At 35.0% G+C, this 23279-nt stretch overlaps 1 protein-coding gene across 1 annotated transcript in view; it reads right to left on the reverse strand.

Annotated features, from left to right (window-relative positions):
- Positions 1–16355: 16355 nt before the first annotated feature.
- The window catches only part of nos1apa (nitric oxide synthase 1 (neuronal) adaptor protein a), a 112364-nt gene continuing 105440 nt past the window's right edge, over positions 16356–23279 (reverse strand). Inside the window, exons 11-12 of the mRNA XM_056259780.1 lie at positions 19591–19879; positions 16356–17127 (exon numbers count right to left, since the gene is read on the reverse strand). Of these exons, the coding sequence (XP_056115755.1) occupies positions 16566–17127; positions 19591–19879 (851 nt within the window). The 3' untranslated portion in view covers positions 16356–16565. The remainder of the gene's footprint in view (positions 17128–19590; positions 19880–23279) is intronic.

The raw sequence follows: 23279 nt of genomic DNA on the forward strand, positions 1-23279 counted from the left end.
TATAATTGCACATTGTAACATGGTCAAAAAGTTTGCAAAAATAGTGTTTACAGTACATTTGTGGCACAATATAGAGAGAAACGTTCACGGTTTATAGCGTGAACGCAGTGAGGAGAATGATGTGAATTCTGATGAAATGTCTCTGAATGTTTTAAATGCCGATGTACAATGCTTCTCTTTAAAATGTGCTTTTCAAATTGAAGCTTTGCCAATGATTTCTCTGTTACTTAATATGGATTTTCAACAGTGAAAATTCCCTCCGAAGCATTAAAAAAGTTTCATAGATATTCTTTGATTGAATTAATTATGGATGCAAATGCATATCAGTTAAAGTATATAATGAAAGTCTAAAGTCATCATATTTAATAACATGAGATTAAAATGAATTGCAGATAAATAATAATTATACATCAGAGATGTGGTTCTGGTGGCCTGTGTTACCATTTCTGTGCTCCATGTTAAGACAATCCTTGTGTCCTTGTATAACCATCCTCATTTCCCTATAGTCTTCTTATGCCTCAGGCAGAGATGTGATTGGGTGAAACTTAATTTAAGATAATTCTTTGTGAAGCTCTGCCTTAAAGTCCACATAACATGTAGCAGGGAACAAAGTACAAAGTAGAAAAAATTATCTTGAATCTAGCATTGAGTGCAAGGATGAGTGTTTTATGTATTAGGTAGAATGAGTAGAAAGACGTTGTTGATGTTTTTTGTCAAATGTAATTTGAGCAGATGATCGTCCGCCAAGGATCACGGGAGACTGTGACTTAAAAGCTCTGGAGGGAATGAATAATTTTCATGTTTCTCACAATAAAATGTTAATGTCCGTCTCATGACCTTGTGTCTTTATTTCATGGGCTTTTTTTCTAATTAGTCATGTCAAGTCACCTTCAATTATATAGGCCTAGTGCTTTTAACAATAAAAAAGCTGTTTCAGTGATAATAGGAAATTAAAGTAACAGAGATTGTTTTGGCTTTACAGCAGCTCTAGAATAAAGTTATTGTCCGGCTAAAGTTAGTTTTGATCGATTCACTTCCGTTGCAAAGATCATTAGTTATTAACTTAGGGGCCGCTTACACGACGCCGTTCTAACTGAAAACCTTTAACGCTCTCCGGCCCGCTCATTCGCACAACAACAGTGCCTAGTAAATGCTCCAACTTCATGGAAGAATCAAATCCTTGAAGAAAGTGTTACCGACCATTAGATGGCAGCACTTCCTTTCAGACTGTTAACAGTGTATTGCAGCTTTTAGGTTAGTGTGGAATCGGATATCATTACTGAGGCATTAGAAAGTTTGCCTCTGGATTTATGCACATCATACCTGTAAAACAAAGTTAATAAATGAGAGCTGTTCTTTTGAAGTTTTTATTTTTATTTTTGTGTTTTATTTTTTATAGACAAAGTATAAAAGTTTAATATCAGTCATTATTGACAATAACATGGATATATAATAATCTACACTGATGTTCAAAAGTTTGTGGTCAGATTTGAACTCTTTTAAAAAAAATACGTTTATTTAGCAAGGATGCATTAAATGGAACAGAAATTGACTAAATACTTGTTACAAATAGTATTTCAAATAAATGCTGTAATCTTTAACTTTATATTCATCAAAGAATCCTGAAAAAAATGCATCACAGTTTCCATACAAATATTAAGCGGCAAAACTGTTTTCAACATTGATAATAATTAGAAATGTTACCAGAGCACCAAATCAGCATATTCGAAAGATTTCTGAAGGATCATGTGGCACTGAAGACTGGAGTAATGATGCTGAAAATTCAGCTTTGCCATCACAGGGATAAATTGCATTTTAAAATAAACAGGTATTTTAAATGTTAATAATATTTTTTTAAAAATATTAACAACCTTGAGTTTTTAAACAGTGGATTCCAAAGACCCCCATCTGTATTGTCAGTTTCGTGCAGTTCTCTATTGCTCCGCATCCCTGCCAGTATAAAGGTTCAGCAATTTACTGCAGTTTAATAAAAGAGGCCTTGTACAGGGCTCTCATTGAGGTAGGCAGTTTCCCAACACTGTCAACTCAATGAATTACAAAAGAGGAGCCGTTTTAATGAGGCGGTATTAATTAGAGCTTGCTCAGACTTGTGGTGTTGAAAGCAAATGTTAACCTGCGTTGCAGTCTTTCCCACTTGAATTTGCAAAACACCCATGCATGGCTGCACAATCTTTTTTCAGAATATGTATGGCAGAATGACGGAGGAATCCAGAGGATGTAATGGTTTAGGCTCACTGCCTTCTGGATACCCAAGTGTTTATCTTCACACTGAAGATATGCACATGCGTCTACACAGCACCTGGGACTTGTTGCACAATTAGCATGTTCCCTAAAAGCAAACATGCTTACGCCAACATACTGTTCTATCCTCCTCAGGAATGAAAGCCTGTTTCCCGTCAACAAGCTTTGCCTGAAACATAGCAGGAAAAATCCGTACAACATAAGGCTGTATTTCGCTCAATGGATTTTGTGTTATTTTGAGAGAAGGAATATCCCATTTAAAAATTCTCAATCCTGCTCCTAGTCCAAGCCCATACATCTTTAGTGGTGCTTTCTAAGCCAAGCATCAATATTTCTAAAGCTCATACTTGTGGTTCAAGATTTCAATAAACCCCTTAACCTTTGTATTATCTTCAGCACACACATACCGCATCATTTCTGCCACACATATAAATGAAACCTCAAATTATGCAGCTTGTTGAGGAAAGTTGAACTAATTGTTTTGCATAGTTTTATTTAATTTATTTTGTTAATATAGAAAATATGATAATATATAATTATATATATATACTTTTATGATACTTTATGGAGCTTTTGGGTCTGTGTACTGTTTGAACTTCTGAATAGTTTTGCCTGTACATATAATCATATATATTCACGATTAATCGTTAAAACCTCACAATCTTGATTCAAACTCCCACGTGAATGTTGAGCTTCCTAAATGATTACGATTCGGCTATGTCTATTAAACCTTTAAACCTTTGACAAGTACGGTCACAGCGTAACATTTAAATCTGCGTTTGCGCTGCGGCTGACCCAGAGAGAGCAGTTGTCATGTATAGGATACAGGTGGTGACAAGTGATTATTAAATATGCATTTGTCACTGAATCATTCATTCCAGAGATTTGTTCAAAAAAGCTGATTCATCCAGCAATGAAACAAGTGAAGTCTTTATGAGTGAGTCATTGAATCATTCATTCAATGTATGCATGCGCATATATATACACTCACCTAAAGGATTATTAGGAACACCATACTAATACTGTGTTTGACCCCCTTTCGCCTTCAGAACTGCCTTAATTCTACGTGGCATTGATTCAACAAGGTGCTGAAAGCATTCTTTAGAAATGTTGGCCTATATTGATAGGATAGCATCTTGCAGTTGATGGAGATTTGTTGGATGCACATCCAGGGCACGAAGCTCCCGTTCCACCACATCCCAAAGATGCTCTATTGGGTTGAGATCTGGTGACTGTGGGTTGGAGGATGTGCCAGCGTCGTATAAGTCCGGTGTGTGGGAACATTTTTGGATTTCATGTTATGATATTTAAATCTATAGCTACAGTGGCACTTTAAGTTTAGATAAGAACTCCAGTCATATGTTTCCAAATACTGCACTTTAATTTCAAGTGAAAAAAGTGTATCCTCACTCTCAGCATTGTTGATACTGTTTTTGTGTTGAGGTTGAACTTATGTTTCACTTTATGATTATGGCCTTTGCTATTGCTATAGCCTAATTACAGGCAATTATGTTTAATGTATTTTGACTTATTTAAAAGAGAGTTTTAAGAGTTCCTCTCTTTTTCTTTTAAAAGATACAATTTTTGTAAGAGCTACACTTAAGTTGGTAGTTTGATAAATGCAAGTAAATTTGTAATCTTTGTGTGCTAAAAATACACATAAGTTCATGTAGAGATAGTGATACATATTCTACTTTTTTTGCCAAATAAACAAAAAGCATGTCATCAATGTCTTCTCTCTTCCTGTATCAAAATGTCACCTAGCTTTCCTCGGAGATGGTCCCAATAATGTGCTTAAAGTCAAGTCAAATTCAGTTTGTGCATGATTGCATGATATAACATTTTTGTTAATACTGTATCCTAAATTGTGGATAATTAAGCTGTATATCATATGCTGAAGTACATTTCTGGAGTGTTAAAGATCAAAAGAATAAATAACAACAAGAACCGTACAGAACCGAAAACCGTGACCCTAAAACCGTGATACAAACCGAACCGTGGGTTTTGTGAACCGTGCCACCCCTAGTATATATATATATATATATATATGCATACATACAAATATATATCTTAGAACTGGACCCAAGCCTGAATGAAATATTGGAGCTTCATGCCTTACCACACTTGACTGAACAGCAAAAATGTAAAACATTGCCTTTGGTTATGGTGGGTGGAATCGTAAGCTGGGACTACAGAGCACAGGTCTGAGGCAGCCAGAAGAGTGGATTTACTTTGCTGCTGTATTACCCTGGCCATTCCTTAATAATGCCAGCTATTTTCACTGTACTGACGATTTTGAATTAGTTAAAAATAGAGCAGACACCCTCTTTCTCTTCCTTCGACTCTTTCACCCTCTCACTCAGACGTAGCCTAACCATGCAAACCCAGAGGAATACCATATTCCCCATGAGATAAAAACAGGAACCTACTGGAGAAAAAGCTCTTTACTCAACATAGCTCCTTATCTGAAACAAACATACTACACACGTGTGCTGCACTGTGACGATCAATAAGACAGATAAATGATAACTCAGTGGGTTGAAGCTGAGTCATGCAGTCTCATTGTGTTCTCTTTACCACTCGGAGGTCAGGATATCACTGATGGGAATCTGTGTGAGACCCAAACATCAATGGTTGTTGTGATTACAGGGAAAGATGGCCATACCCACATGGTCAGGAGTCTTATGCATTATAGCACACTGCATTCAATGATGGCTGATTGTTATCGACGCCGCTGTCTCCAGATCTCAGGTACATCTAACTGTCCATCAGTTCCCAGTCCTGACATTCTTCCCTATTTCTGGTAAGAAGTTTCAGTAAGTGATCTGGATTGTGTGTTTTAAGTTTAAAAGGATACACCCAATAATGAATATTGTCATTCTGTCATTTACACTGCTTCATGTTATTCCCCCAGGACTTTCTTTCTGCAATAGAGCACAAAAACAGAAATTCTGAAGAAATGTATTTGTCATCTTTCCATACAATTACAACAAATGGGGACTGTAGCTTTCAAGCCCAAAAAAAGACGCAAGAGCTTCATAAAAGTATCATAAAGTGGTCCATATATGACTCAAGTCTTCTGAAGCCTTTGGCAACTTTGTGTGAGAAATCACTGATGTTCCTCTTCAGTGAGCTGCTAACTTCTGTAATTGGATTATTGATTCACTGATTTCAATTATTACAAAGCTATTACACTGTAAAAAAAAAAAAGTTGCTGCCTTAAAATTTTGAATTACAATCAACTTGGATGTTTATGTCATTTCAACTTAAATGGCATTAAACTGACTTTAAAAAACCTTGTATAACTCATAAAAAAGTTGAAAATTGCTTAACTTATTTTAATAAGTTGAAGAAGCAATGTTGTCAACTTATTGGTAATCTTTTACAGTGTATATGGTTTTAGATGACTACAAAAATACTGCACAAGTCATATGGACCACTTTTATGATGCATTTGTGTCCTTTTTGAAGTTTCAGACTTGAGTCTTGTATATAGTTGTTATTAAATCTGGACATACTTTTTGGAGTTTAAAAGCTCTTCAATTGTACACATAAAACATTAGCAATAGAATTTTTCTAAATTTCTCCTTAGCCGCCGTTGTTCATTGGATGATTCTTGTCAAAACAAACATTTATTTTCACATCGCTTTTTATGCAAGTGGTAATTTTTGATTTTCAAAAAATGCCTGGGCTTTTGCTCAGTATGGCTGCAGAAAGGCACAGCAGTGACTGTGTCACCATAGTAACACAATAACAAACCGAACTCTGTTCATCAGGATTGTGCCTGCAGAGTCTCTATACACAAACAGTGTTCTGGGTTTTCTCTTGGCAGACAGATGAACGGGAGCTGGAATGTAAACAGGAGGCAGGATTTGTGAATACGCAGCATGTCATCTTTGTTTAGCACCCTGCCGGTGACATGATTATTTTTCTACATTGCACAGTAATAACCCTCCTGGACTGGTTACATACTGGACATCGAGCTGAATATTGTTATTGAATAAAGAGTCATGCAGGCTGAAGACTCTGTAGGCTACAACAAATACTACAGTGTGATTGGAAGTACTTTGGAGTTTCTAGTTTAAAAAACAGAAATGTTGAAAAGTTTAAGTTAGGGGTGACTAAACTTTTTTAAAGGGGGCCAGATTCGTGTTGTATTGGACACACCTGGGGGCCGGTGTTAGTCTATAAACTAATTATGTTTAGTATAAATACAAATGAACAAAACTGCTAGCTTATAACAAAAATGTCTGTAATTTGGCCTATATTTCATTACTGCTTTAATACATGTCTACATTAATAATACATGTCTACATTAATAATATAACCAAATTAGATATGAATATCCAAGATTTGTGCCACACCACGGTTACAGTTAGTGTAGGCTAATTTATACTGGCAGATACAAAGTCTTTGAATCTAAATTCAAACCTTTATTTTATTTTATTTTATTTTATGTCAGTAGGCTATTTTAGGATTCACTTGGCAGTTGTAGAAATGATCGGCTCTTTTCCCCATGAAACCCCTGTTAAATACTGCTTATGGCTATGTTTAACAATTCATATTATTTGGTACTAATAGTGTTCTTTGACACCTGTATAGCTTCTCAAGTTGATTTCTGCTGTTTTTTTAATTAGTAGTATTATTTATGACGTGTTCTAGTAAATGCTGGGTTGTTTCAACCCATGTTTGGGTCAACAATATCAACCAATATTTTTTTTTTCCATAATCCATATGACCCGAACATGATTTTTTTTTAGTGTATTTCAAATGAAACCCATTCATAATTGTATGTTTTTAGAAACAAGCCCAGATAGCATGTAATATTAATTATTGTTCAACTTAACTTTCCGGGATCCTGCTAGGTATACTGTTCATTAAAAACATCATTCATACATAATGAAGATCCATACCTTCAGCATGAAAATGAAAGCCATCTCATCTAGGAAAGACTGATCTTTACATGATGTTTAATCAGGTTTAGATTAGAAAATTGAGCAGTCTGAATATACCAAATATTCATTCACTTTAGTGCATGACAGACTCTAGCATTAGAATGCTCATTAATCATGCAAAAGGGTTTAAGTATGATCGGATATATTCAAATTATTTAACTTAGGGCTCACTTTTAGAAAATCGTCTGTTGTACAGCCTCATAATTCATCATTTCACTGCTCTAGATGCTCACTATCAATAGACTGTTGTATAAAATGTTTCTGAGTGCAAAACTGGAATGAACAAGAACAAGAAAAACAAAACACTATAGTCCCAAAATGTTACTGCAATACACTCACAGGAACTAATGCAATTGATGATATTGATAATGAAATGATTTTGTTGGTAAGGACTCTGAACAGGTTTTTTCAATTTTCATATTTCCTTGTGCATTATCTCAAATACAGTTTACTTTGACAGAGAAGTTTGTTTGAAAAGAGAGAGGGACACAGTAGGCTAGAGAGAAATTTACATGAACAAATACAGTATTCATTGCTCATGTCTGTGGACATGCATGATGTGAAATTCGATCGCAAGGTTATGACATACTACCTGTGTTTTTAGAATGAAATTTAGAATGGAGAAGATTTGAAACCAGTTTCTGTGTGTTTTTTTTAAGCGCAAACTAGTTGCAGACTTAAAGGGAATGTTAACCTAAAAACAAAAATTCTTTCATCATGCACTCAGTCATGTGTTGTTTTAAACTTGTATGCATTTTATTTTATTCAACAGAACACAAAAAAGAGATATTCTGAATATTGTTGGGGTCCAAAACAACATTGATTATCACTCTATGAAAAAAAACCCAACAACTTATTTTGTGTTCCACAGAAGAATGAAGGGCCTACAGCTTTGAAACGAGTGAATACATGATTAGAATTTCCATTTCTGTGTAAACTGTCTTATCACAAGCTTCGGTCTTGAATTGTGAATTTGGCTAGATCTGGGTGTCCCAAGGTGCAGGTAAAGAGAAGGAATGAAAAAAAAGATGATAATGTCTCTAATAAGGTAAAGTAATAGTGGTAAGAAAGGGATCATAAGGACACTTCATTTAACCTGATTAAACAAATGAGTCTTCAGTGTGTAGAATAAATAAAAATGGGGCTTCTGCATTTGTGTGAGAATATTGGACTGATAAGATCATATTTTCTGGATTTAGTTGATCTCTGGTACTGCATTTTGAACAAGCTACAGCTTATTTATGGAAATACTGGGGCATCCAGCCAAAAGTACATTACAATAATCAAGTATTGAACTTTTCTGCATCTCAAATAGAAAGATATTTTGTAACATATTTATGAGACGGGGAAATGCTGTTATGAATTAGAAACATTAGAAAAGTGGCCTTCAAATGTTAATGACATGCTTGCTAATACCACACAAAAAGAACATGTACAAGGGAAACAACAAAGAGTACAATCCATGAATACCAACACAATTCTCAAACCCATCAAGAAAAAAGAAGTGTTGCTTCAAATGATCTTAAATATGAAATAATACATGACAGATGAAGAAGAAGCAGAGGTTATCCTCATGTAAATGAAATGTCCTTTGTTAACAATATTCATTGATTCATCCATGCACGTATGCATTCAACTGTTTAAGTTGTTGTGGGTCACAGATTTCATTTTGAATTAATATTCAACACTATTAAGAATAAATCATTCATTTATTGCAATTAGGTATTATGCTTATCAAAGTAGGCCAACATGAGGTTTTAGGCCACCTTATCAGGAAGGTCATTGTCATGTAAATTCAGAACTATCATATTAGCATACACAGACTGCAGACTATTGCTTTCAAGTCACCATGAAATCCAAATGGACCATTCTTATTTGATGGAATATTGGAGTGTTTATGATAAATTATTTATCTGTGCACATCATTATTTTTTTTATTCATCTGCCCTCGTAATCTTTAATCAAAATAACTTGCAGTGAAATCTCTTCGCTTCTCTGATGTGTTTAAGGGTGGGACAGTCTGTCACTCATATGACATCATAACAATAGCAAACCACAAACATCCAATCAGCTCCCAATGGACAAAATTAAGTCCCGCCCTAAATTTTTTCTTGTTCGAGAAGCCGATATATTTTTGGATCCCAATTGAGAGGCTGCATCTTTCGAAGGTCGATTGCGTCACCGCATGCTGTCCCAAAGACTGTCCCAACTCGAAGGCTCCAAATGCGTCATTCGTTTCCAGTGAAATGAGGGATACAGCAGATGGATCCTTCGCGGCCTTGCCTACCCCACAATTCATTCTTCGACGGTGACGACAGGATTTTTGAGAGAAATTGCCAAATTACACTTTTAAATGCAAGTATTGGGTTTCAACAAGTCAGATATCTAATGATAAGTAAAAAAACAAAAACAAAAAAACAACAACTTTAAAGCGGTTCAAATGTTGACTTGGCTTACTGAGATGCGATTATATATAGTTTATACTCTTTATAATGTACAGAAATGGACCATGATGAACATATTTAGACAGTTTGTGAACCCTGTTTTGTTTTCAGTCAGTTTGATATAACTTTCAAAAAAGTCCAGCCCAAACGTCAGTGTCACTCATCAACTGCTGACCTGCAAGTTGCAAGATGCAAATGATGCAAGAATTTGGTTCATAATCATGAGTCTGATATGTTTGTTAAATGACCCTTTAGAGACGGAGTCTTTTCTCTGCATTGGCAAAAGCAAGTGTGGTAAGTGTGCAACAGGAAGCACTCGATTTGGATGGAAGTCGAGTCCCCCCCCCAACCCCACTAACATTAACAACATAAAATACAAAACTTTCCCAGTGAGTAAAATGTGCAAAAGAACAACAACGTAAAAAAAAAACTGATTATTTACAGGAACCATTATTACTGTATATGTGCTGATAAAGATAATTTCACAATATCTCAACCATCTTAAAATTTAAAAGAGAAAACTTTAAATGAGGAACAAAATGACCAGATATTCAAGTATCGTTTAATAATCAATAGTAGTAAATTATTAGTAGTAACTTTGTAGTAGTAGTAATATTGTATAAGGGATCATTCAGGCCGGTTTCATATTTTTTGGGGATACAGAAAGTTAAATACTCAAGGGTAAATAGGACTGTAAAAGAGACAAGAAAAAAATCTCTGCAGAGAGATGTACAAGGACACCAAATGAATTCTGACAATGCATTCTTCACCTCCTGCAAGAAATCCAGCACTAAATTAAAGTATCCCTTCTTCCTCCTCCAGCGACATGATACATCCAATCTGAAAAATGTCTCATTTGATCTAAAATCTCAACATCAGCAATTTTTTTGTAGAGACATTTTGTCCAAAAGAACTTTATAGATAACTGTTCAAAAGTTTGGGGTCGGGAAGGTTTTTTTTGTTTTTGAAAGACATGTCATACTCGAGAAGGCTGCATCAAAAAATACAGTTAAAAAGATGTATTCCTGTCATGTTAAATCAGACTTTTCAGTTTACTCCAGTCTTCAGTGCCACATGATCCTTCAGAAATCATTCTAATATGCTGGTTTGAGAAATGTTTTGAAATCAGTAGCACTGATTCGCCTAATATTTTAGTGAAAACTGATTTTTTTTTCAGGATTTTTTGATTAATAGAAGTTTCAAAAGAACATCATTTATCAGAATTTTTTTTTGTTACAATGAAAATGTCTTAAGTGTCATTTTTGAGCGAATTAATGTGTCCTTGCTTGAATAAAATAATGAATTTCTTTAAAAAAAAAGAAAAATCATACTGACCCCAAACTTTTGAACGGAAGTATATATATATATATATATATATATATAAACGCACTATATAAATATCTAGTAGCACAATGTAAGGCTAAGTAAATCACATGCAATTTAAGGCATTTTACCTGAATCACATTTTATTTCATTATGTACTGAATCACAAACACCAGTAATAATGGCAATGATGAACAGATCAAACTGCACAGAAAAGTTTGGAGTAAAGTATCTGGGCTGATGTAACAATCATGGGATCAATTCCACACCAACACCATAAATATATACTGACGAATAATTAAATTCCAAAACTGATTTCACTACTCTATTGTCATTCGTCATTCTACCCATATGCAAAACCTTTTCTTCAGCTTAAAAGCTACCTTCATGCTTAAAGTAGTCAGTCTAAACAGGATGTCTGGCTGGCAGTGATCAAAAGGTTATGTTTTAGGAAAAGAAACCGTTAAACACTGGACATGACTACAATAGACTGTGAAACTAGGATAGAGAGACCTGCCCACTGGCCCAAATTCTCTCACTGACACTCTTAAGATAATCACCCTTTTTTAAATAAATTCTGGTGAGTTGGGGAAGTGGACAAAAAAAAGAGAAAAGAAATAGTAAATAGGCTAAAATTGTGGTCTAAATAATTGTTTTATTCAGTTGTAAATTAAAAAGGTAAAACCAGGAAGTTGACAGCTAATAATAATAGAAAAAGAAATAAAAAAATAAAAAAAATGAAAAGAAATAGGCAGTTTTAAGTTCACATGGTATTGTGGTGATCTGAAAATGCTCTGCAGTGTCCATGTGCATGAATCTACAAACTAGGTATTGAGTTGGACACAGTGCCAAACTAGCTACGGGTGAGGTTGAATTGTGGCCCACCCAATCAGAAGTCGGACATTTTCCAAATAGATCATTAAATAATTTAATAAACAATAATAATTATAATAGTATATGTCTTATCACAATATAATATTATCTATTTAGTTAAAAGAATGATTATTGCAATGGTCAATTACAGGCAGTTTCCTTGTTTTCCCTCTTCCTATAGGTGCATGCCATAGCCTACGCTTGTCAAAATGAAGTTTAATATGATTTGATATTATTAACTTAGATCAACTACAAAATTACACTGCTATTGGGGACAGGCATTAAAATGGATTAGATTGTATGTTGTAGGATGGTCAGTGCATTGGCTAAACAAGCAGCAAAAAAAAAAAAGAAAAAAAAAAAGAAAAAAAAGAAAAGGAAAACCTTCAGAAATGTCCATGGAAAATTCTCATTTAATTCAGGGTGCCACAAATTCCAAAAAAGTGCAACACAGTCCATAGCAAAATGTCCATTGTAAGTCCAAGTTTAACCCTAACCCTAACAAGGGCTACAACTCATCAAAAAAACAAAAAAACAACTCATGGGAAAAATAAGTTACACAGTTGGCTACTGATCCAACCAAACACCCCCTTTTTCCTCCCTTCAAACATTTCATCTGTTCTTTTATAAGTTTTAATCTCCTCCTTCATTTTCAAACTGACCAATAACTCTTCACCAGTTATTAACTACATTTCATGGTTCTCAGAGTATTGGCAACCTTACCAACTATACATTGATAATGTCTATCTTTAACCAGTTTAATTGCCACTTAGAAAACCTTCAAACACAAACATTCATGAGATTTAGGTCTAAATACTCTTAATAGACCATATCCTCCCCTTCAGGATGACATATAATCGGTTTCCTGTTCGCGGCCCCTCCTACTAGGCATTTCCAGGACAAAGACAAAGAGACATGAACATTAATATTAAAACATTGTTTGTTCAACTTCACCTTGTATGTTCCACTTTGATAACAGTCACCATGGAATGTGCACCTTTCATGTGACTGCCACTAGAGTAAAACAAACAGAAAATAAAGATCTCACAAAACTGTTTAGTGTGGTTCTTTCAGTTTGGCACATGTGTGGTCCTAAATTAGGCAAACGGGATAAATAGTCAGCGATAAGGTTTTTCTTACCCGGACAGTGCTCAATTGTAAAAACATAAGGCTGCAAAGTCAGACACCAGCGCAGTATCCTTGAGTTACTGTTCTGCATGGTGTGCATCCATTTCAGCGCACGATGATCAGTTCTTAATGTGAATTCACGCCCAAGCAAGTAGTACCGCAGGGAGTCCACAATGGCAAGACCTTCCTTCCCAATGGTCGAGTATTTCCGCTCTCTTTCAAAGAGTTTTCTGCTCAGAAATAACACTGGTCTCTCATCACATCGTACCTATCAGACCTTTACCATTTAAACAGGGAAACATCTAAGCTAACGTCAGTAAATTATGGAGTGCCACAAGGATCTGTGTTAGGCCCTCTGCAATTTTCAATATACACTACCGTTCAAAAGTTTGGGGTCAGTGAGAATTTTATTTTTATTTTTTGGAGGAAAGAAATCAATACTTAATTTGATCGAAAGTGACAGTAAAGACATTTATAATGTTACAAAAGATTCTATTTCAAACAAATGCTGTTCTTTTGAACTTCCTATTCATCAAAGAATCCTAAAAAAAAAAAAAAAACTGTACAACTGACAGACCAACAACTGTTTCAACATTGATAATAATAATAAATGTTTCTTGAGCATCAAATCCTCATATTATACTGATTTGTGAAGGATCATTTCACACTGAAGACACTGACACTGGTGATGCTGAAAATTCAGCTTTGATCACAGGAATAAATTACACTTTACTATATATTCACACAGAAAACAGCTGATTTACACTGGAATAATATTTAATACTATAACTGATTTTTGTTGTATTTTTAATCAAATAGGCGCAGCCATGGTTAGCAGAAGAGAATTCTTTTAAAAGTATTTAAAATCGTACCGAACCCAAACTTTTGAACGGTAGTGCCTCCACTTGGTAATATTATAAGAAAACTTGGAATTAGTTTCCACTGTTATGTCAATGACACTCAGTTATACATTTCATCACCACCAGATAAAATCTCTAAAGTTGCAAGAAATCTCTCCAAGTTGACAGAATGTGTAAAACATCAGATGACCAGTAATTTTCTTCTATTAAATTCGGATAAGACTGAGGTATTTCTTATTGGACCAAAACCCTGGTTAAGAATCAGCTCTGATAAACAAAAGCTTGCAGGTTTAGTGGCATGTCTCAGGCACTGCAATCATCATAGTCCTGCTTTATTGCAGTTACATTTATTACAGACCCTGTAAATTCCCTTCTATAAATTGCCTTGAATGAAAAATAAGTTGCATAAAATCCATTTCCTGAAAATAACAGCACCCAGACCCAAAACGTGTCATGAATAGACTATTTGTATAATGGGAAATCACTTTAATATATCCAGCTTCTCAAAATACATTTCAGTGCACTGAAAACCTTCATATACATGCCTTTTTTTCCTTCAACATTCTTTTTCCTTCATTCAAACAAACTGTGACAATGATGCGACCACTTTGATTGAAAATACATAAATCATCACAGAAAAATTAGTAATAACATTCCCGCCATGTTAAGTTTCCATCAAGAATCTTCTTAACTCTAAACACCGTCTAAAAAAGCTAAAACTATAAGATAAATATCCTTTTATTTCATTCATTCATTCAGCTGTTGTTTTGCCAGCACTTAAACATAGAAGTTATAAAGGCATTTCATAAAATACTTTGACTTCATATCTGATGATCCAGTAACACAGTACAAGTGGTCCATATTAATTCATCAACTCATCACCTGCAAATGTACACTCTGAATTCTTATTTTAGTGTTCAAACTTTTATGAGTTATTATGCATGATTGCACATATAGTATAACGGTAGTGTAACCAAAACATGTGGTACAAAACATACATGACAACTCAAAACTTTCATTCAGTCATCTTTCATAATGCATAAAAGCTATTTTATGCCAAGACTTGCAGCTTTGAATTGCAATCGACATCTCAGTACATCCGTACATATATGCAGGCTGACAGTGTATCTCTATAAATAATGGGAGTGTAAATAGCGGCATTGTTAGCAACGGAAAAGCCCGAAATCTCTCCAGAGGAGCCATTGTGTGTGATAAAGACCAGGCCTGAGAGAATGTCACAGGAGTCGGGCTGTCTACACAAACAAGAGGACGAGGATCGAGATTAGTGTCGAGTTATGGCATTCCAGGAAATTTCAGAACCCTTCTGCATACCTTCATGTTGACTGAGCCTCATTACTGACATTCCTCAAGCCATCAGCACCTCGACGATTATCGCTAAGGTATGATCCTAGACTCTCTATGAGACTTTGAAAGTTGATCTAGAGGTCAGTGTCAAAAACAACACGGAAGCAGTACATACAGCTACCGTTAGGTGCATACTGCTTCATGGACTGACCCAAGGCCATGTGATTATGACATTGAGCACAAGGTCAGAGATGTGGTCATAAAACACAACACTAGCATCTATAAAGTCAAGCTTTTAAAATCGAAATGAAGCACAAAAAAAAAAAAAATCAAAGACATGAAATGCTGCCCACTTTAAAAAAAGTAAAGACAGCTTCAGAGGTATTACAGTAACACTGCAGAAAAAAATCTATTCTTAATGAGTATTTTTGTCTAATTTTCCAGTAAAAAATGTCTAAAAGTCCTTCAAAGAAGATAAATGTACATACTTTTTTAGAGACAAATTTTACAACACTGCATAAATAAGACTTGTTTTCAAGAATGTACACTATCGTTCAAAAGTTTGCAGTTGGTACAATTTTTTTGAAAGAAGTCTCTTATGCTCACCAAGGCTGGATTTACTTGATAAAAAAAAAAGCAGAAACATTTATCTGAAAATATTTGTAAATGTAATTTATTCCTGTGATGGCAAAGCTACATTTTCCAGCATCATTACTTCAGTCTTATGTGTCATTATAGTGATACTATAAAAATAATTTGAATATGCTTATTTGGTGCTCAAGAAACATTTAGTATCATTATCAATGTAGAAAACAGCCGCTTAAAATATTTAATAAGATTCTTTGATGAATCGAAAGTTGGAAAGAACAGCATTTATATGAAATAGAAATCTTTTGTAACATTATAAATGTTTTGTCTATACTGTTTATACTTGTGTGAAAAAATCTGTCAATCTGTCATGTTGCAGAGAGAAATACAAAATACACTAATATTCAAGATATAACGAGAAGTCATCTTAATATCTTATGCAGTGTTGCTTTTCAAGTAAATTAATTCATCTGAAGTTCCAGTAAATTCTACTGGAATATTTGACTGGAAAAAAAGTCAAGAAATACTTAAATAAAAATACTTTTTTTGCAGTGTGGTATTGACTTTGGTTTCTGTTAATTGATTCATCATGTTTTTTTAATTACAGGTCCACAAATACTTTAAAATACAATCTTTCAAAGAATTATGCTGCTATGAATACAAAAACCCCCCAGTGATTTTCATCATTTGAATAATTATATCTACGAAATAACTAAGTACAATCAGTGGTACTTTGCTAAAAAGGCAAAATATCAAATGCAGAATGAAAGCAGTCTAAATGACTGATTCAAGCCACTTTGGCCTCTCTTTTGTCATTGTGGAAGCCTGTTATTCAAATGATAGCAGGTCAGGGTGGGATTCTTCGTTCTCCAAGTTGAGGGTTCGGTAATCCACAGTGCCGTTCCCCAACAGTTCCCCCTCGGTGACGCTGATGCGGCAGCCCCCTTTCCCTGGACACGGGGTGGAAGCCATTCTAGTTTCCGAGTTGGCCAGTTTCTTTGGGTCCAGATTGTCTTTGTGAATGAGATCTGGAACAGAAAGCAGCAGCTGTGACTGATCGACAGCCTCAGAATCTTTCTCATCCGTCACCACAGCTGCGGGCTCGTTTTTTAGTTCTAATCCGGGCCTTTTCTCCATCTGGCTGTTGACACGGTCGCCGGGTTCTGAAGGGTTCTCAAGGCCGGACTCTTCAAGGCTCGGTTCAGACTGAAGCTCAGCTTTATCTTTGGTGATCTTGTCAGGGGAGGAGACGAAGGAGGATTCTGGGGAGGCCACCACGGGGTCAGAGGATATCATCATGTCCTGGGTGGTCTTCAGGGCACGTGGGAGACGCTTTTTACCGGTGGGAGGCGGGGGATCAAGCCGAGGGAAGGAGTCCAGGGACATGTGACTGTATGAGAGAAGGAAAAAAGCAAAGACACAATGTGATCGTGCAAGACAGAATGACAATGAAAGATCAGAGCAAATATGCGGGCTGAATTTCTTCAGTTCTCTTGCATGGTGGTCCAAAATGATACTACTAAAAAAGAAAAAGAGATTTGTAAGACTACATCATCTCTCTCTGTAATACAAGAGTACACTTCATTTGAACAAATCTTATTAAAGGTACATTTAATAGCACAGATCAAGCCTACAGGGGTAAAGAGGAAAGCAAGCAGCAAAACGGTCTTACTGTTGAATTCAGAAAATCATTTTTGGATGAGAAGACAATTTATGATTTGCCTTCTTTACTTAAAATACTTTTGGAAAGTTGACAGCTGACATTATACTCCATGTAAAAGTTAATTGCATTTTGCTAATTCTTTTATAATAATTATACATTTACCTTCTTTTATTTAATACATTTTATTAAAAAAGGTAAACACAGTGACAAAACTTTTACTTGAATATTTTTTTGTCTGAAAGATGCATTAAATGAATCAAAGGTTACATCAAATAAATTATGTTCTTTTTAACTTTCTTTTTATCAAAGAATCCTGAAAAAATATATTAAACAGCACAACTGTTTTCAACATTGATTATAAGAAATGTTTCTGGAGTAATGGCTGCTGATAATTTAGCTTTTGCCTTCACATAAATAATTTACATTTCTAAAATATATTAAAACTAGAAAAAAATTATTTTTAATCTTAATAGTATTTAGTTTTACTGTATTTTTCGATTGTTTGGTGAGGAGACTTCTTTAAAAAAAAGAAAAAAAAAAGGTCTCATCCAAACTTTTAAATGGTAGAGTATAATATATATGTTGATATATTATAAATTATGTTAAAAAAGGTCCATGGACAAGAACATTAGATGCAATAATGTCATGGTCCTCAAGTCACATGAGATGCTCACAGTCAAATTATTGTCTACGTATTGTGAACTTACCATAAATCTCCCACGATAACTGCACAATTCCCTCAATAATGTCACATGCTATGCAATAATAGCCTTTCTAGAGATGATAAGAAATTGGTTTCTTGTAAATGCATCATTTCATTTATTATTTATGATAGTGGAATTTGCACTTGGTCTGTTGAAGATATGAAAGTTGATGAGAATCAAAGTCTATGGGATATTTTATTTATCCGTTTTAAACATATCATTCATCCTTGTGGCACGAATGGTGAAGGATGGCTAACATTAAGGCATTTGTTTAAGCGCTAATTCCAAGTATGAGACCTAGTAATGTCTTTCAACGACTGTTTTAGCAAGCACTACAGTTATGATCATAAATGCATTATTTCCATAATATTTACAAGCAGGTATAATAAAAAAGCTGGAAGGAATGTGTATACTAGATGTTGCACAACTGGTAAGATTTCAGCCAATTAAACCAAACCCTTGACAAGTCAAAGTTTGCCTGATGCAACACACACACAATGACTCATAGACACATGTACATTCTCTTGAAGGCTGCTGATAATGATGGTGGATACAGTTGCCAGCATGAAAAGACTTTTTTTCTCTCTCTCTCAGAGATGTCAATCAAATCTCAGCAGTAACCCATGGGGTTCTCATATAATAACAGTGTTCAAAGACATTTCTCCTGTTTTCACATTCACAGCTGAAAGAGATGTGAACTGCAACAGAAAAATATGATCGGCCATCTGCCACGATGAATGACGGTCTGTAAGGACTGAATGAACTGATCAATATATTAGTGCCATCAATCGATTTAACTGACTAATTAAATCGCACATTTAGATTTTTTTTTTCTCAATTTCTGGAAGAACTTAGTAATTATAGCCATTCAACATATAACAGTATAATTTAAATTAATATATTTTTTAAATATATAACTTTTAATTTAAGTTAACTTAGGATTGGACTTGGATGCTGCATTAATTGCATTAAATATTTCAACACGTTAAACTGAACATATTAATAATCGCAGATACTAATACGTTATTTTTGTCAGCCATAATATGTACTGTATATATGTTTTATATATATATATATATATATATATATACATATACCAAGGGTGCCAATACTTCTGACCAGGACTGCATATATACGTCTGTATATATACAGACTTTATATACACACTTTGGATGGAATACATTCATTGAACATTAGTGGATGAAAGTGTACTGGAACCAGATCAACAATCATCCCATGTTTGGAGGAACATTTTGTTTACTTCCTTTTTTATTTGACATTTGTTAGACAGGACAGTAAATAGGGAGTATCAGATTGGGACATATCGCAGTCCAGCCTTGAATCTGCCTCGGTAGAAGCACTATGGTCATTAAAATGTCAAAAGCAAGTGCTACGGCTGACAACTTCTTAGCAATTTTATTTTTATTGAATATAATGAGCATATTGAGGTCATTGCCACTTGCAGCTGTGAGTGTGAAATCTTTACCTGTTTTTTGCTGTACTGTGTCCCATCTCAGTCAGGTTGGACCACACTGGCTCCACGTTCTTATTCACCTCTGTGACTCCAATGTCTCCAAAGCTGTTGGCATCTTTTCGGCGGAGCAAGTCGTTTACCTTTGCACCCATGGCTTTGCCCAAGTTCAGGGCATTTTTTAGGTGCTGGCTGCCACCCGTCCTGGATCCTGCCAGGGCAGACGTGTCTGTGGAGCCTGCTGGACGAAAGTTCAGCTTCGGCTGTTCCGCAGCATTGCAGTTCTCAAACATGCTTTGGTCCACTAAAGAACAACACAACAAAAAGGTTTTCAGACAAAGTGAGGCACTGGGGAACTTTACTGTATTTAAATGAACATTTAAAAGTGAGCTGTGTCTTCAGTAGCTTTTGTACAGACTTAAACACATGACTGTTTAACACTGAAAGCACAACACTGCCAGACAGTGTTCATTCAACCAATTTGTTCAACATAAACCCAATACTGCTACATTTAACCTCGTTTAATCCATCAGATCAAATGTAGGGATGCACTTTTTTATTATTATTATTTTTATTATTTAGAATTATTATTATTATTAATTATTTTGTTCTGGCTGATTACTGATAAATAATCATTATCAGATTTCTACCCTATTTTACAGATAAAATTAAAATAAAACACACAAAAAAATCATTCTAAATGCTGGATTTAGGCATCACCAAAAATTCTCATTTTGAGGTTGGCAAAAAATTTGTGTAATTAAATTATAAATGTAAAAACATGCACAATTAAATATCCAACATATCATCAATAGCAACAGATACCAATTTAAAAAGAAAACCAATACATTTAAACGACATATTGTGCGTTCCTATTTTCATGCAGTGATGATTAAGCATTTCATACATAAAATATTGAACAATGGACACAAATTCATGCAGAAAATAGAATGCGTCAAGTCACAACATGTCATGTTTCTTACCTCAGAACCATTATTTCATGGTTAGCATTCAAAGTGACAAAGAAAGCATGATTTATTGTTTGCATCTATACAGATATTCTAAAAAAAACTGTATATTAATGCTCAAACATGAAACTACAGTAGTACTTAAACACAACTTTGAACTTTTACATCACAATATAAAAAGGAATGAACATTTAACTTTTACCTAAAAGGTGACCGAAGAGAGGTAGACCGACAGTGATAAAGATGGAAAGATAGAAACAGCAATTTGACCTGACATGGTGTTCCATTTCAAATTCAGCTTCAATTTAGGCCATTCAAAGCAGTTTACAATAAAAGCTGTATGGCTCTAATCAAATGTGATTTCAAGAAACTCTTGATGTGGCATAGTTATTTCCAGCTTGTTAAACTCAAACAGTTTCAACACTTGCTCATGGAGGAGTAAGAATTCTCATTAGCTGGTGACAGTCTCTCGTTGACGACAAACACGGGCCACATACGAGACCAGAGAGGCTTTTTCCACACAAATATTTGACAAAAGGAAGTTATTTTGATGCTGACAATGTCTTGGCTCTGCAGGCAAGGCAAACAGATGAATGAGGGAAGTTTGTGTGCCAAAAACAGCATGTTGTTGTCATGGTAATCAGGGAAAAAAAAATTGACAACAAAAAAACCCCACAACTTGCCATTTGTGACAGGTCTGCCTTTCTTTCCCAGGCACACCACTGGGTAACAAGATGAGTTTAAATAATTCACAGGATTGATCTTCAAGCGCCATCTGAATTAATTTTACTATGAGGCTAAAACAAGCACAACATGCTGCTATAATGAGCTCTGGAGAAAAATGGGCCAGAGAAAAGCAGCCACTTGTCTGTGGTTTCATGTGATTGTATCACTGCACATATTGATCTGCAGTAGTACTCTAATGAAGCCATCTAAAATCCGAGGGACATTATTTACTATGCACTTCAATGGCAGACATGTTATTTCATCTGGTAATGTTACAATACCCAGACTAGTTCAACTATGTTTGTGTAGTATCAGCCACAGTTCCTTCACTGACAGTCCGGTGCATATTGCACACAAAAATGGAAAACACATGTGAAAAATCAAAAGCTTCATTTAGATCAATTGTCTGATTGCAAAGCAAAATCATGTTTAAAAAGTCTGTTTTGTGCCATCCATCCATTTCAGATTGATCTATTCCTAAAAAGCACATAAAACAAAGCAATCTGTGGTTGGTCTTGTCCTGAGTGTGTAGTTCTTGGACAGAATAAGTGCAAACTGGATTAGACTTAAGGACTTAAAATCAAAAGTATGTGTCTGTGAGACTAGATTTTGAGTGAGAAAGATCTATAGCTTTGAATTTAGAGCGTGACGCAGTGATCCTCGGATTTGAACCTTCTCCACAGGGCTGGGCATAATCGTGTAGCTCGAGGCAGCAGTATAAATACCTCAGTCAGGCTCCACCAAAGTGGCAAATGCTAGGAGGGTGTCTGACACACTGCTATTCTGGGCTGGTTTATGAGCTCCTGATGTGTCCCAGCACGAAACCTCTGGACCCAAGGGTGTCCAGCCCACACACACACACACGCTGCATGGTACAGGGTTCCCACTCTTTTTTTGACCAATGAATTTCTATGATATATCCAGTCGTTCGAGTTCATTGCATAATGATTTGTAAAAATCCTTTTACAGCAAGGACTGCACTTACAATTTTTCACTAAAAAATATTTTAGTGTATTATTAAATATTTTCAAAATTTTGGGAAAGACATATTCTATTTCATATATGATATCATTGATATTTATTAGTGCTGTCAAAACGATTAATTGACATTAAATTGCACCTAACGTAAAAGTTTTTGTATATATAATACATGCATGTATAATGTTATTATATATGAGTGTGTGTGTAGACACCCATATATATATATATATATATATATATATATATATATATAATATATACATACATACACACAGTAAACAGAGACATGCACACACACAAATATATAATATACACAGTATATACATATAATATATACAAACATATATTATAAACAAAAACTTTTAATGTTAGATGCGATTAATCGATTTGACAGCACAAATTCTGAAGCCATATTTCTAGGTTTTCCATTACAGAGGGAACCCTGATGATCAAGACCCCTATATTTATGAACTGTACAAAAATAATCAAAAGTGGCCAGATTTTATATTTCATGATGCACTACATCATGTGGTAAAGAATCAAAAATGAACTGCTGAACAAAGAGCAAATATACCTAGACCCCAAGCCAAACACTACCATCTCCAACACTTGGAGAATAACAATGAATAAATAAAGCATTTTAACCCATTATCTACAACTTGTTTGACCTAGCAGATGTTTAGGTCAGCAGAAGATGGGCCAAACATCAATAATTCATTTGAACCCCCTATCTAGCATGAATCTTTAAACACAAGGGCAGGGGGATGGGTAGAATAAGTTAGCCCTGGATAACACATGATGAGAGGGTTACGGTGGAGTAACTCAGAACGCATTTGCTCCATCTGACTCACCATCCCTGTTATCAACTCCATCATTAACACAAACAAGGTGGAGAACTATAATGGCACAGCGGTCCAGAATAAAAGCATCAATCTCAGGACTCCTAAATGAAAAGGGCAGAGAACTCCACAAGTAAACTGCACTGTTAGGACTATCCATTACCTTTATCTCTGTTGAACAGCACTGCTG

The sequence above is a fragment of the Rhinichthys klamathensis genome, unplaced genomic scaffold (genome assembly GCF_029890125.1).
Source record: "Rhinichthys klamathensis goyatoka isolate OS25496 unplaced genomic scaffold, OSU_Roscu_1.1 h1tg000007l_1, whole genome shotgun sequence".
NCBI lineage: Eukaryota > Metazoa > Chordata > Actinopteri > Cypriniformes > Leuciscidae > Rhinichthys > Rhinichthys klamathensis.